General features: G+C 45.0%; 1 protein-coding gene across 1 annotated transcript; it reads left to right on the top strand.

Annotated features, from left to right (window-relative positions):
• Positions 1–1,980: 1,980 nt before the first annotated feature.
• Positions 1,981–4,354, top strand: CCL11 (C-C motif chemokine ligand 11). Its single transcript, XM_004041942.4, has 3 exons — positions 1,981–2,129; positions 3,346–3,457; positions 3,835–4,354. The coding sequence occupies exons 1-3, from the start codon at positions 2,054–2,056 to the stop codon at positions 3,938–3,940; spliced, it is 294 nt and encodes a 97-aa protein (XP_004041990.2). The 5' UTR covers positions 1,981–2,053; the 3' UTR covers positions 3,941–4,354.
• Positions 4,355–13,968: the final 9,614 nt, after the last annotated feature.

The raw sequence follows: 13,968 nt of genomic DNA, 5'->3' as shown, positions 1-13,968 counted from the left end.
CCTGCGGTAGCATATCTTTACTTGGAAGCAGTGGGAAAACTTGGAAGAATATTTGGAGAAATATCCAGACTCTGAGGTCTTTCCTGCATTCCCAATCTGCCCTTCTTTTTTTTTTTTTTTTTTTTTTGAGACGCAGTCTCACTCTGTTGCCCAGGTTGGAGTGCAGTGGCATGATCTCTGCCCATTGCAACCTTCGTCTCCTGTGTTCAAGCAATTCTCATGCCTCAGCTTCCTGAGTAGCTGAGACTACAAACACCATCCACCATGCCTGGCTAATTTTTTGTATTTTTAGTAAAGACAGGTTTTCACCATGTTGGCCAGGTGGTCTTGAACTCCTGACCTCAAGTGATCTGCCTGCCTCAGTCTCCCAAAGTGCTGGGATTACAAGTGTGAGCCACTGTACCCGGCCCTATTTCCTAATAATAAAAAACAGTAACTTCTACTCACTGAGTACCTACAGTGATTTAGTCATTCTTCTAAGCAGTTTAGATACATGAACTCATTTAATTCAGACTACAATTCCCTAAAGTACACATGATTAGTATCCTGCTCTTACCCTAGCAGAGAGTGGTTAAGTAAGTTATCCATGGTATCACAGCTAGTCAGTCACAGAGCCATCATCCAAATGCAGATATCCTGAATTCAGATTCTACATTAGACTAACCCACCGGGAATAGAGCAGGAAAGAACAGGGAAGACTCCACCTTTTTGGCCTCTATTTGGTAATTACAGTTAACTTTTTAGGTAATTATAGACCAATTATCCTAGATGGGCACTTAGAGACTTTGCAGGACAGCAAGAGCCCTCTCTAATCCTGTGCCCATGACAGACATCACCAGTCAACCACAACACAGTATTTAACTAACGCAAGTCAACTCCTCAGAATCTTTAACATTCTTGTTTGTGCTACTGTACCAATCAATCAATTTGATATGAGAGTGTGAAGGAAAAAACAGGAAACAGGTTTGCAGTACCTCCACACCAGTATTCAATGCTGTAATCCACTGCAGTGACTCCATTAAAGACTTTGCCTCCCTTATACCTTCTCCAACTAGGGTGCCTAGTGTTATGAACAGAGGGATATGTATGGGTTCTTGTGTCGCCTCTCTCTTTGATATTTTTAGCCATCAGATACCTTGTCTGCAATGTGTGCTCAGAGAGCGAGGGGGGAACTAGATGATTGATTTTCCAAATGTGTTCCCTAAATGTGTTCCCTGGGGAATAAGGGCACGAGAGGCTGCCTATTCTATTTCAAATAAATCCTCTTCACTACAGTGTATTTGATGAGTTGGGGTTTGTTTTAATTCCATTTGGAAAAGGGCTTTAGCAGCTAAGCAAATGGTTTTAAAGTGCCTCAGAAGTCAAGATTAATAGAAACTATCCAGTTCTGATGTCCTATCATGCTAAAATTGCAGGGCACTAAGATTCTGTGATCATTACATTGAAACACAGCAGCAAAGCTGTGGTGTGTTGTCCTTCCTGGTTCAGAGATGCAACTATGTGCAGGGCTGCTGAGCTCTCTCTGCATCTGGGTGGGAGCCTAATGGAAGTTTTGGGGCTCCTTCCTGGTCTCCAAAATCCTCAAGACCACCATGTGAACGCAGGAATCAAGGAAGGTTCTTAGATCGACTCATCCCCCAGGCCCTTGGTTTCCTTGCTCCTTTCCCCCACTACAGGTGTTTCATTTCAACTCATCCCCCAGGCCCTTGGTTTTCTTGCTCCCTTCCCCCACTACAGATGTTTAACTTCATTTCATAATCACATATTCCCCTCCTTTTCCAAGGCAAGATCCAGATGGATTAAAAAATGTACCAAGTCCCTCCCACTAGCTTGCCTCTCTTCTGTTCTGCTTGAATTCCTGGGATCTGGAATCTGGTCAGCAATTCAGGAATCCCTTCATCGTGACCCGCGCATGGGCAAAGGCTTCCCTGGAAGCTCCCATACTGTCTGCTCCCTATAAAAGGCAGGCAGATGGGCCAGAGGAGCACAGAGGCTGAGACCAACCCAGAAACCACCACCTCTCACGCCAAAGCTCACACCTTCGGCCTCCAACATGAAGGTCTCCGCAGCACTTCCGTGGCTGCTGCTCATAGCAGCTGCCTTCAGCCTCCAGGGGCTCGCTGGGCCAGGTAAGCCCCCCAACTCCTTACAGGAAAGGTAAGGTAACCACCTCCAGAGCTACTAGGTCAGCAAGAATCTTTAGAGACTCACTGCAAATTCTCCATTTGAAAAATAGGGAAACAGGTTTTGTGGGTGGACAAGAAATGCCTCAACCTCACATCCAGTCACTGGAAGAGCCAGAACTAGAAGGCCAGGCTCCCGAGGCTTTTCCCCACATTCAAGAGGGTTGCTGGGTGCATCCATACCCAGCTATCCTTACAGTGTTTGGGAATGGGGAATGGCTCTGTCTTACTGTGGGCATGGTGGGCATTTTTGGCAGTGGGAGAGAAGGAAAATCTGTTGATTAGAGGCTCAGTATGTTAATTCGACTCCAGGACAGCTTTCAGAGACAGTGGCTAAGAGAAGAACGAGGTCCCAGGGGGATCTCTTGAGGTGACTTATTTTGACACTCTTTGGGAAAGTTATCTAGGAGATTTGTTCCATAACTCATTTTCCCATACTCTGGTGACAAATTTAGTGAGTGTATCGGTCCCACTGAGCCAGTGCATGGCATGGTAACAAACAGTTCTAAATTATCAATGACTTAACAGAATTAACTAAATTAACAAAAGTTACTTTCTCACTTGTACTAAATATCTATAATGTATGAGCTCAGGCTTCTGCATTTTATACTCAGGATTCTAGACTGATGGAGAAGTTGCCCATGAGGGGGAACATTGATGGATACTGTCATACAGCAGAAGAAAGCTCTCAGGAGACTTGCATAGGCAATGCACTGTGGCTCAAAAATGACACCCATCACTTTGTCTCCTCCTTTATTGATCAAAACTAATTAATGCCTCCAACCAAACAAAAGTGGTCAAGAAATGCAAGTCTACCTTGTGTCTCAAAACAGAGGATGGAGAATATTTGGTGAAAATTACCATGACCATCACATGGCCATGTAGGTCTTTATAATGGCAGAGCTAGCATTTGTCACATTGACCAAGCTTTTTCCATACCCTCAACAGTAATGATGAGTCCTCAATGTACAGGGGAGGATGCTGGAGACACAGGACAGCATCCTCCAGACACATAAGACTTCAGAGCAGAGGGATTCTCCCTCCACCTCTCGCAATTCCTTGCTTTCTCCTAACTTCCTTTACAAAGTCATGCTTGGAAATGTCTATGTATCATCATGTGGCTCATTTTTTTCTCTGTTCATTTTTTTTCCCCAAAATTCAGCTTCTGTCCCAACCACCTGCTGCTTTAACCTGGCCAATAGGAAGATACCCCTTCAGCGACTGGAGAGTTACAGGAGAATCACCAGTGGCAAATGTCCCCAGAAAGCTGTGATGTAAGTAAATAAAGCTCACCCTCCCCTAGACAAAAAATTAATGTCTGGGGCACAGAGTCAAGAACTGTGTCACAGTTGCTGGGAGTCATAGACTCTGATAGTTTGACCTCTATGGTCCAATTCATTAATTTTCACAAGTGAGTGTTCACTCCCAGCTCCCTGCCTGGGAGATTGCTGTAGTCATATCAATTTCTTCAAGTCAAGAGCAAAGATGTTTTTACTGGGCCTTTAAGAGCAGCAACTAACCCAAGAGTCTCATCCTTCCTCCTCTCCGTAGCAACCCTTTGTCCAGTGGCAGATGGTCCTTAAATATTTAGGGTCAAATGGGCAGAATTTTCAAAAACAATCCTTCCAATTGCATCCTGTATCTCCCACAGCTTCAAGACCAAACTGGCCAAGGATATCTGTGCCGACCCCAAGAAGAAGTGGGTGCAGGATTCCATGAAGTATCTGGACCAAAAATCTCCAACTTCAAAGCCATAAATAATCACCATTTTTGAAACCAAACCAGAGCCTGAGTGTTGCCTAATTTGTTTTCCCTTCTTACAATGCATTCTGAGGTAACCTCATTATCAGTTCAAAGGGAATGGGTTTTATTTTATATATATATATATTTTAAAAAAAAGTATTGCATTTAATTTATTGAGGCTTTAAAACTTATCCTCCATGAATATCAGTTATTTTTAAACTGTAAAGCTTTGTGCAGATTCTTTACCCCCTGGGAGCCCCAATTCGATCCCCTGTCACGTGTGGGCAATGTTCCCCCTCTCCTCTCTTCCTCCCTGGAATCTTGTAAAGGTCCTGGCAAAGATGATCAGTATAAAAATGTCATTGTTCTTGTGAACCCAAAGTGTGATTCATTAAATGGAAGTAAATGTTGTTTTAGGAATACATAAAGTATGTGCATATTTTATTATAGTCACTAGTTGTAATTTTTTTGTGGGAAATCCACACTGAGCTGAGGGGGACAAAGATGGCTGTGGCCAAGAGGGGCTTGGTTATGGGGGTAGGAACTGTGTCCCTGGGAAATGACTTTTTGGCTTAGCTGGTCTTCATTGAAATGCAGGGTGAAACTGACAAACCCATTCCAGCCATCTATTCCCATTTTCAACTGTATTTCCCAGACCCCAAACTTCAGCCACGAAAATATCTGGAGCTTTGCCACCATTCCTTTCCTCCCCACCTCATGCTTGCCTCTCCTGGGACCTATTTTAACAGCCTTGTGGTATCTCCCTCTACCCGACCCTGCTCTTCGGTCTTCCAACCCAGACTAGGCAGACATGACAGACACTGGAAATCAGAGGAAGGCTAGGTGACCCTTGACCAGAGGTTTAGGTGCGTGTTTTACAGGTGTGGTGGAGCTTAAAGTAGGTCTTGTGCATGCACAAAGTGGAGAGGCTCTGCTGGAGGTATTTCAGTCTAGGTAGAGGAGAAGGGGTGTTGCTTGAGCAAAATCCAAGAAGTAGGAATGATCATGCTGCATTTACCCAGTTGGGTGGGAGCCCATCAAAAGATGTCCATGTTGGAGTATGTGTGAAATGGTGGGGAAATTTGGAAAGAAGTTTGAGGCCAGGCTGTCTAGGTGGGGAGTTTGTGCTCCATGTAAGGTGAACATATGATTCTTCCCAGCCCAGTTAGGATGCTTTTGAGAGCAGAAAAGTGGTATTATTCATAATTATTCTGGAACAACGGATATAAATTAACACTGTCCTAAGCAAACTGGAGCATGTGGTCACTCTAGGAATAGAATGCATTGCAAGTTTTGATTCAGTGGAGAGAAGTTCCATGACCACACTCTGAGGGGCTTCAGGAAGGGCAGCCAGGTGGCCATGGGCTGAATTGGGAGGAGAAGGGAGAAGCACTTAGCTCACTATTGCAGTGTATGGAGGATATGGAACTGGGGCCTTGGTAGTTGGGAGGGGAGAAGATAATTGGAAGAATGGCTGAGGCAGGGTGGAATGCCAAATGTTGTGGTTGAAGAAGTAGAACCAGTGGCATGGAAACTTTCTGAATGCCAAAGCTGCAATTAAAGGTTAGGTTCTTAGACCCAGAAAATTAACTTCTCTCTGTCACTGTTTACTCACACCTTAACTTTACTAGCTTGAGAGCTTTCAATCAAATGGACAGGACCTCATCTTCCTGTATAAGCAACTTAAATCAGGATTCCCTTTCAGCATACAAAATCAGCTTGCGTTTCCATTGGTCACATTACCTATGTACCTGAACGCAGAGACCAACTATGTCCCCAAGGGTAGAAAAGGGTCACAGGTGCCCTGCTGGTATAACTCTGCATGGTCTAAGGCCATTGATCTGGAGGGCCAATGGCCTACTGTGTCATGCATGCCCAGCAGGGTCGCTGCATGCAAAGCTGCCAGGGGCACCATTCATAAGGCCGTCCCCCTTGGACTGTGTGGTGGCAATGGCACAAGGCAATATAAAGAACAGAATGAGACATTAGGAAGGGCACTGATCTAGGAGGCAGATGACCTCAGTTTCATCACAGACAGAGAACTGGTCTCTGTCACTGTGTTACTTTTGGCTTTAGTTACCCCATCCATAATAGGGGTATATTAATAACTTTTAAGGGATCTGACCAATGACCCACCAAGATCTCCTATTCTGAGAGCACTACCTCTTGGAAAGCATCATTAGCTCCACCCATTGAGGGAGGGAATGTTGTCAGAGGGTTCCACACTCACAAGCCCAAGTCGGAAAGGGGCCAGGATAACTGGCACACTTACTCTATTTCTGGAAGATTTCTCTGTGAGAACTGCAAGTAGAAGCATGGATCCCTAGAACCATCAGAGAGCTTTTTGTATCTACTACAGAAGGGCTCCCACTCAGAGCAATCACTGGCCCTCACTCTGAGTACAAAAAACCTCTCTGCCTCTCCTATAGCCTAGCAGACTTCAGCCCTAAACATCAATCGGGATGTACCTCCAGAGGTCAGCTTGTCCAGGAGGTATGGGATGGCCACAGAATAGCTCACTGGGATCAGTAGACCCTCAGGTTTCAGGTCAATCTTCACGAGGAGATCAAGAAGGGGAGTAGAGGGAAGAGGTGCCCTCTGTTTGTGAAGGACTGAACAGAATTTGCTCATATCCCCTATTCCTCTCTCAAGGAATCCTGAACCTAATTACCCTACAATTGGGAATAGCATCACCAGGGCCTTGAGTATAAAACGGTGGGCACAAAGCATTGGAGGTGTTTAAGTTTTCTGATGGCACACAGATCTCAACCAGGAATCAGGAATGTCACCAACTCATTTCTCTGGAAAGCATACTCTTAGATGAAGATGTTCATGCAGGGTTCACTGAGAGTGTGGGGAAGCTGAACTAAGGAGAGGGAGAATTGATATTGTGGTGCAATTGCAGCCCAGGTCTCAGCAATCCCATAGGGAGCTTTAGAACTGGGATAGCACAAATGAGGTCGAGGGGCCAGGCTTTTATACCCCCATCTGAACCAGTCCTGGCTGCAGGATGCTCCTGGAAGAGGACACAACTCTGGGCAAGGCAGCTGTTTTTAGCTGAGGGCGGGCCTCAGAGAGGAAATTCCGCTGAGAAGCACTGGCTGCCAACACTTCTAGCAGCTGGGGAAGAAGCACTTTAGACCTGGGAGGGAAAAACTTGGGCAGCACACTATGAACTCCACCATGACCCACCCCTTGTGCCATTCAAATCCACTGGCTTATATACAAAGTTCTGGAAAACTCATCCAGAAATCTGTTGAGCCTCATTTTTTAAGGAAACTTGCAAGAGGAAGGTTGGTGGAGTGAACAGTAGCCACCTCCAACAGCTGCAACCGGTCTTGAGGTTATAAATGATGCTTATCACCCCACTCCTAGAACACTCATTCTAGATTTTCCTCAACCTCAGCCCATGCCTCTGCTGGCCTAAGTGGCTTGCCTTCAGGATTCACCCAGACCCTCATCCCTGAGGGGTTCAGCCCCTGGTCTTCACACTCCTCTCAGGACAAGGATATGGCTGCTACTGTTGTCCATTTGCCATTAAAATTGGGTCAAGAGACATCCAAATGGGTCACCCAGATGCCAAACATATTCTTATCTAACCCCATTGAGTAAAAGTAGCTCCACCCACTTCCGATGACCAGGGCCCATTACCCTGGCCCGGATAGTGACCTCTTCCTCTCCTTGCCTGTTAGTTTCTTGGCCTGCAAGTCTAAAGAGATAGAGTGCAGCCACAGCTGAGGATTAATGAGACTCCCTTTAGGAACCAAGGGGTAAGCATTCTTCCTCTGGGAAACAGGATTTCTAAATCCGTACAGCCCTGATGTGCACAAATCCCCCAAAGTGGATCACTAGGAGTAATGGTAAGTAGGGCAATTTTACTTCCACCTTTGACATGAATCTATGAATTTTACCTATTGGGAGTACAGCTTCACTTATTATTTGATTTAAGGTCTATATTGAATCCTAGAGGATAGTATTTCTTCTTTGTAGGATACTCTTTCCAAGCTGGTGCCTTAACTGTGCCTTCAGCAGGCCATTCCATTACTGTATCTGCCTGGAAACCTGCGGATAACACAGGTATATAGTAGGATCAGTGGATCCAATAGCCATACACCCAGTGCTGCACCTCATTTGCTGTAGTGTGTCTTCCAGTCTATAGTAATGTTATGTGGCATGTTGTGCCAGTGAACAAACACTCTGTAAGCTCTCAGATAATGGTGCTGTCTAAGGTACTGGAGACAGAAATGGCAAACTCATACCTGGAAAGTGTTTCTACTCCAGTTAAGATGAGTCATTGCTCTTTTCGGAGTAGAATAGGTGCCATGTAATCAGACATGTACTTTCCACCAAATGGCTCGTTAGTCTCCCTGATGGATGGAGGATGCCATAGCCGGGGATCAACAGTGGGCTATGTTACTGGCAGGTTGGACATTCAGCTACAGGGCCACGTGTCATCTGAACTCCTGCTACCATAATGACTTTGTTCATATTCTCACTGTCCCATTACTGTGGTGACAAATAACAGAAGCTGGCTGATGCCAACTGGCTGAGTCATCTTGTTACCTTAGTCATTCTGTATGTCCAAATTCCTGATGGGATTAGTACCACATCTTTACATACTGTGTCCTGTCTCATAGGTTCATCCACTTGCCTCTCTGCCAGAACCCCTTTCCCCCAGAATTTTTACCTTTGTCTTTCCAGGCCCCTGCCCAATGATGCAGACCATTCAACACTATCTATCTATGAGTCCACATATATTTTAACCTCAGGCCACTTCTCTGTATATACAAGTCAATGACTAGTTTGAGAAAACTGCTCAAACTCTATCCATTGAGAGGATTTCCCCTCACTTCTCCCTTTCAAGGCCATCCCTGAGTTGATCTGTAGAGCAATTGGCATCGTTTTTTGTTTGTGTCCACATGCTGAGCTGAACCATCTGTGAACCATGCTCAGCCTTTTTCTTCCTCCATCACCTTGTCATAAGTGACTCCCAGGCAGCCATGGGTGTGAAGTGAGTGAGTGGCATGCAGTATGGATGACATGGGGGTCTGAGCCATCTGCTCGTATGGTTTACTGTGCAATGCCCTTTGGCACTGCTGTGCCCAATCCCAATGCACTGCCTCAATCTTACCTCTGGGCCCACCTGGCTTTATGATTTGGTAGGTTTGACTGAACCCAGATCATGGTGAGCAAATTCTGCAAAATTCTGGCTATGAAAATCATTTGATCTCCCATGGCCAGGCTCTCTGTCTCTGCAAGAGTTCAGTAGCACACCGGAAACTTTTTTTTCAAAAGGTACAAGTTCTCCTCTTCAGACAGCCTGACTTTTCTCAAAAACCCCAGGTTCTTCTACTAAAGCGTAGATTTCACAGGGCCCAGTGGGTTTCTTTTCCCATCCACGTTAACTCTAACACCATAAGGTCTGCCTGGTTTATGACACAAGCCACAGGATCTCTTGTGCCACAGCCTGGACCCATTGCAGAGCCCATTCCTACTCAGCATCCCAGTCATTACTGGTAACCTTCTGTGTATGCGAGTCAGAGTAGCCCTCCCTCCTAAGTAGAGAAAATCTACCTACTGGGCACTGTGCTTCTTTTTAAATGGGTGGGGCCATGAGATGCAATTATTAGTCTTTTACTTTTGAGGAAGTGTCCCTGTATGCCCCTAGACTCATCGTATGGGGTATTCTGGAGCTGAAATGACCCTTCAGAATTGAACAGGCCCAATTTAGGAGACATGGAACTGGAGTTTCTATACCTACATCAACCAATTATTGCATGTGGACTACACCCAGAAATGGGACGTGACCTTGAGGAAGGCAGCTCTCTGCAGCCCAGAGCAACTCACAGAGAGGCACTCAGCAGACACTTATTGACCATTGATGCTGTAGAAGCCAAGAGAATGACTACCTTGGTCCAGGCAGGTAGGGGGGGCTCTAGGTAAAGCAACATAGCAACTACTATGTGATGCAGGGCCTGGGCCTCAGGCATGATCTACGGCTCCTGGCTTTGCTGTGTAGCTACCTTGTAAGATAACTTTGGGAAACTTCTGTTTTCTCACTGGGCATTAGCTTACTCAACCATAAAACAGGTTCTGAAACTAGATATATGGCTTCTAATTGGCTGTGTATTAAAATCACCAGGGACTTGTCTAAAATTACAGATTCTAAATTATCTTCCCCAAAGATTCTAGTTCAATGTATTAGAGTAGGTGTGGGGCTAGCGGACCCTGTTCTACCTCCTGGATTTGCTCCAGCTCTGGTGTGCCCCCAAATCACTTAATTTCCCTGGTAAATAGGGATAAAGACATCTGCCACTGGAGGATTATGTGAAATAATAGGCAAATAGCACTGTAAACAAAGGCATGTGGGTGCACGCTCAGCATAGTTAAAGAGTGTGTTCATGGGCCTTGTGAGTAAGATACTTGGCTTCTCTAAGCCTCAGTTCTCTTCTTCATAATAAGCACCATAAAAGCACTTACTTCAGAGTCAATCAGAAGGATTAAATTAGATAGCACACATAAATTCGGTAGTTCCTGGCCTGGAGAACAATTCAATACAAGTAGCCATCATTATTTATTGAGTGTCTATTGCATGTCAGCTGCATCACTACATGCTATGCAAATAAGTTTATGGAATGTTTCTTCCAGGAACTTCCAAGCAACCTTGGGAAAGGCTAGTAGCAAATACCAGCTGGTTCTGTTTTGCGGAAGGGATAAATGAGGCCCAGGATGAGAGAGTACACTGTAGTAAAAGACTCGTGGGATATATCCAGGACCTGAGCACTGAGACACCTGGGCCTATTAACAGGGATATTAATCCTGAATGACTTTAAGGATTTTGTTTCTGTTCTCAGGTCTCAGTTTTTCTGAGAAAGGACAGGGTGGAAAACAACAATTCTCAGGTCCTATTTAATTCTTCCTCTAATTGTGTAATCTCAGAGGGAATCTGAGACAAAGAACAAAGCTGGGAGTCCATGTTTTCAGGTTTACTTCCATCAAATGGTTCTGCATTCCAGGAAGCCAGGAGATCTGTTTTCACCATAAGCGACTCATTTCCAGCCCCCATCAGGAGTTATTTCTGACCACAGGTTTCTCATTCCCCAGCAGCAGAAAATGTGAATTGAATCACTTTAGATGGCTGCTGTCAAGGAGTCACCAAAAATGAGAAACAGAAAGAAGCTGGACAGCCACCCACTCTCTGCAGAAGACAGCTGAGCTGGGCAGAACAGCTGAATCCAGATGGTCTGAAATGCTGGCTTAACATTCTCACGTTCAACTTCTGCAGGTAGCATCAAGTTGAAGTCTGGGAAGGTAATCTGCAAAATGAAAATAGCAGACAAACTGCCTGTTGTCACTGAAGTCCTGCCTATTTATGACACTGATAGCCACATGCCTCTGAAGCCTGGAGTACTCCCAACGCTTGATCCTTGGCAAGATATCTGTGGCCTCTTCCGTTTCTCTGGCATTCCTCATCATTTCTTTTCCACAACACAAGGCATTCCTTGGAAAACACAGCCCACTGCAACATGTTTCAATTTGGAAACATGAGCTTCTTTTTGGGAGAAATCATGAGAATGTTATTGTCTTACACTTTGAGTCCCTTCCTAGCATTTCCTAGCCATACTTCTTCTGAAGTTCCTAAAAGCAACAACTGTTAAGCTTACTGAGAACTTAACTATGTGCTTGTCACTGTTTAAAGCACTTTTCATGTGTCTATTAATTTAACCGTTATAACACTATAATCCCACTGTTTCCAGAAGTATAAACTGAGATACAGCTTCTGATTTTTCATCCTTTCCCACATACAGTGATTGATAAGCATAGGGAATCAGTCTAATAGATACAAGTGGGCATTTTGCCTGGCCTAGGGACAAGTACAACCTAAGGCTTTACCTAGAGGAAGTTCAGTTGAAGGTTATAAGCTGTTGACTTAACCTTGATCCAACATCCAGAAGAGAATGCTGGTCCCCTCTGGGCAAGGCTCCTGTGCCTTCTTCTATGCCCATATGTCATTCGCAGGTTTTCAATGAGGACTGCTGGTCTGTAGAGGGCCTGAGGAAAACCTCATCTTTTGATTAGAAAAGAAAATACAGGCCTGGCCTGGCAGGTTTACTGTCAAATAAATGAAATGTACAACTCAGGCAGTAGAAAGGGTGTTGTCTAATGAAATCTGAGCAGTCTAGTAGGGCTACATGGAGGAGGGAGGATGGAAGTCAAGTTAGCAATAATTTCTAGAATTTGGAATAGTGGAGGAAAAAAAAGACAAGAATTCAAGGAGTTAACGGTGAGTATCTGCATGAGCAAGATGGAGGCAGGGATGAGTGTGCAGTGCAGGGGTAACTAGACAAATATCCATGACACGCTTCCAAGCTGGCATTTGATGCAGCTATGCTACTGAATTTCTCAACCCTGCACCAACCGTCCACTGGAGCAAGTAGAAGCTATGTCAGTTTGTCTACTAACATTGCATCAGATACCTTGCCTTGATATGCATTTTTGGGAGAGAGAGCTTTAATGGATCAGTCCATCCCACACTTTGTTGTTCCCTGGAGCTGGGTGTGAGGGACAGGGGCCTCCAGCTCCTGCATCACACAGACCACTCCACTGGCCCTGGTGATATATTGGAATTCCCCTTTGATTTTACTTGGGGAAAGACTTTGACAGCTAAAGCAAGGTTTGAAAACCACAGCACTCCAAGATCTTCATGTGCTACCCAGCATCACATACCCTCTGATACCAAGATAAAGCTATAAGATAGCTTTATATCTGTAGGATTCCTGGAGTCCCTCATTCAGCCAAAGTTCTAATAATACCACCCTGGGTTGTGAAGAGTGGTATTACTTAGAACCCTGCTAGCAAGGTTTAAAAATATACAGGTTTTCCTAATCTCTGGTTGGAATCCCAGCCACTGTTTAAGTCCATGATGAGGATGCTGACAGAGTTGAGGATAGTGCAAATTTCGTATCTACTCACCTCTCTGATGACCACAATTTACTTTCTCCCTCTCTTTTCTACAGAAAACATTTAAGTGCAAAGGAAGTGCAGCCCATGAGATGATCCAACTTGGAGCATTTCCTCTTTTTAGGCTGGGCATAACTGCACCTCCCTTTCCTATCCCATCCCCATTAGTCTCAGCAATGGATGGAAAATGTGCCCAGTCCCAGCCCACTGCTTCCCTTTTCCACTCCTTGGAAACCTCCCCAGGACCCAATGCCTACTCTGCAGATTTTGGATCTCATCTCACAATTCTTTGACAATAATTCTGCCAAGGAATTCTCTCTCTTCTCCCTAATTCTTTACATCCTATAAAATAACATCATGATTTGGTTTAAAAAATTAAGTAAAGCAGCCAAAGGAGCAGAGAGGCCTAGAAAATCCCAGAAACCTCCAACTCTTGCCCTCTAACATGAAGGTCTCCCCAGCTCTTCTGTGCTGGCTGCCACCATGAGTTCCCGGGTGTTTGCTGAGCCAGGTAAGGCCTCTCTCTCCTTTCAGGAAAGTTAACCTCCAGGACAATCTGATCAATAAGGGCCCTCAGAATGTCACTGCAATAAGGGTCTTCAGAATTTAGGGGAAATTTTTTTTCCCTGAAAAATGGGAATATGTTTCAAGAGAAACCAGATTGGTACAAGCCGGAACTGGAATTCTAGGCCACCGAAGCCAGTCTCTGGGCTCTTCCCAGGACACCAGTTTGGGGAACAGGTCTACTCTATTGTATAGCTCTGAGATTTTCAAGAGAACATTTTGTTTATAAAATTAGGCAGTTGGTCCGGCATAGTGGCTCACACCTGTAATCCACCATTTTAGGAGCCCAAGGCGGGTGGATTACTTGAGCCCAGGAGTTTGAGACCAGCCTGGGCAACATGGCACAGCCCTCTCTCTATAAAAAACACAAAAAGTAGCCAGGCATGGTGACACACACCTGTATTCCCAGCTACTCAGGAAGCTGAGGTGGGAGGATTGCTTGAGCCAGGAGATTGAGGCTGCAGTGTGCTGTGAACATGCCACTGCATTCCAGCCTGGGGAACAAAGTGAGACCTTC

This window comes from Gorilla gorilla, chromosome 4, assembly GCF_029281585.2.
Source record: "Gorilla gorilla gorilla isolate KB3781 chromosome 4, NHGRI_mGorGor1-v2.1_pri, whole genome shotgun sequence".
NCBI classification, from domain to species: domain Eukaryota; kingdom Metazoa; phylum Chordata; class Mammalia; order Primates; family Hominidae; genus Gorilla; species Gorilla gorilla.
Note: the sequence above shows the minus strand (reverse complement) of the source record. Positions and strands in the feature narration are given on the sequence as shown.

Bases quoted from the DNA above. Each gene is read 5' to 3' on its own strand.
- CCL11 (XM_004041942.4), top strand. From the start codon at position 2,054: ATGAAGGTCTCCGCAGCACTTCCGTGGCTGCTGCTCATAGCAGCTGCC. The intron at 2,130-3,345 runs GTAAGCCCCCCA...CCCAAAATTCAG, and splicing joins CCAGGGGCTCGCTGGGCCAG to CTTCTGTCCCAACCACCTGC. The intron at 3,458-3,834 runs GTAAGTAAATAA...TATCTCCCACAG, and splicing joins TGTCCCCAGAAAGCTGTGAT to CTTCAAGACCAAACTGGCCA.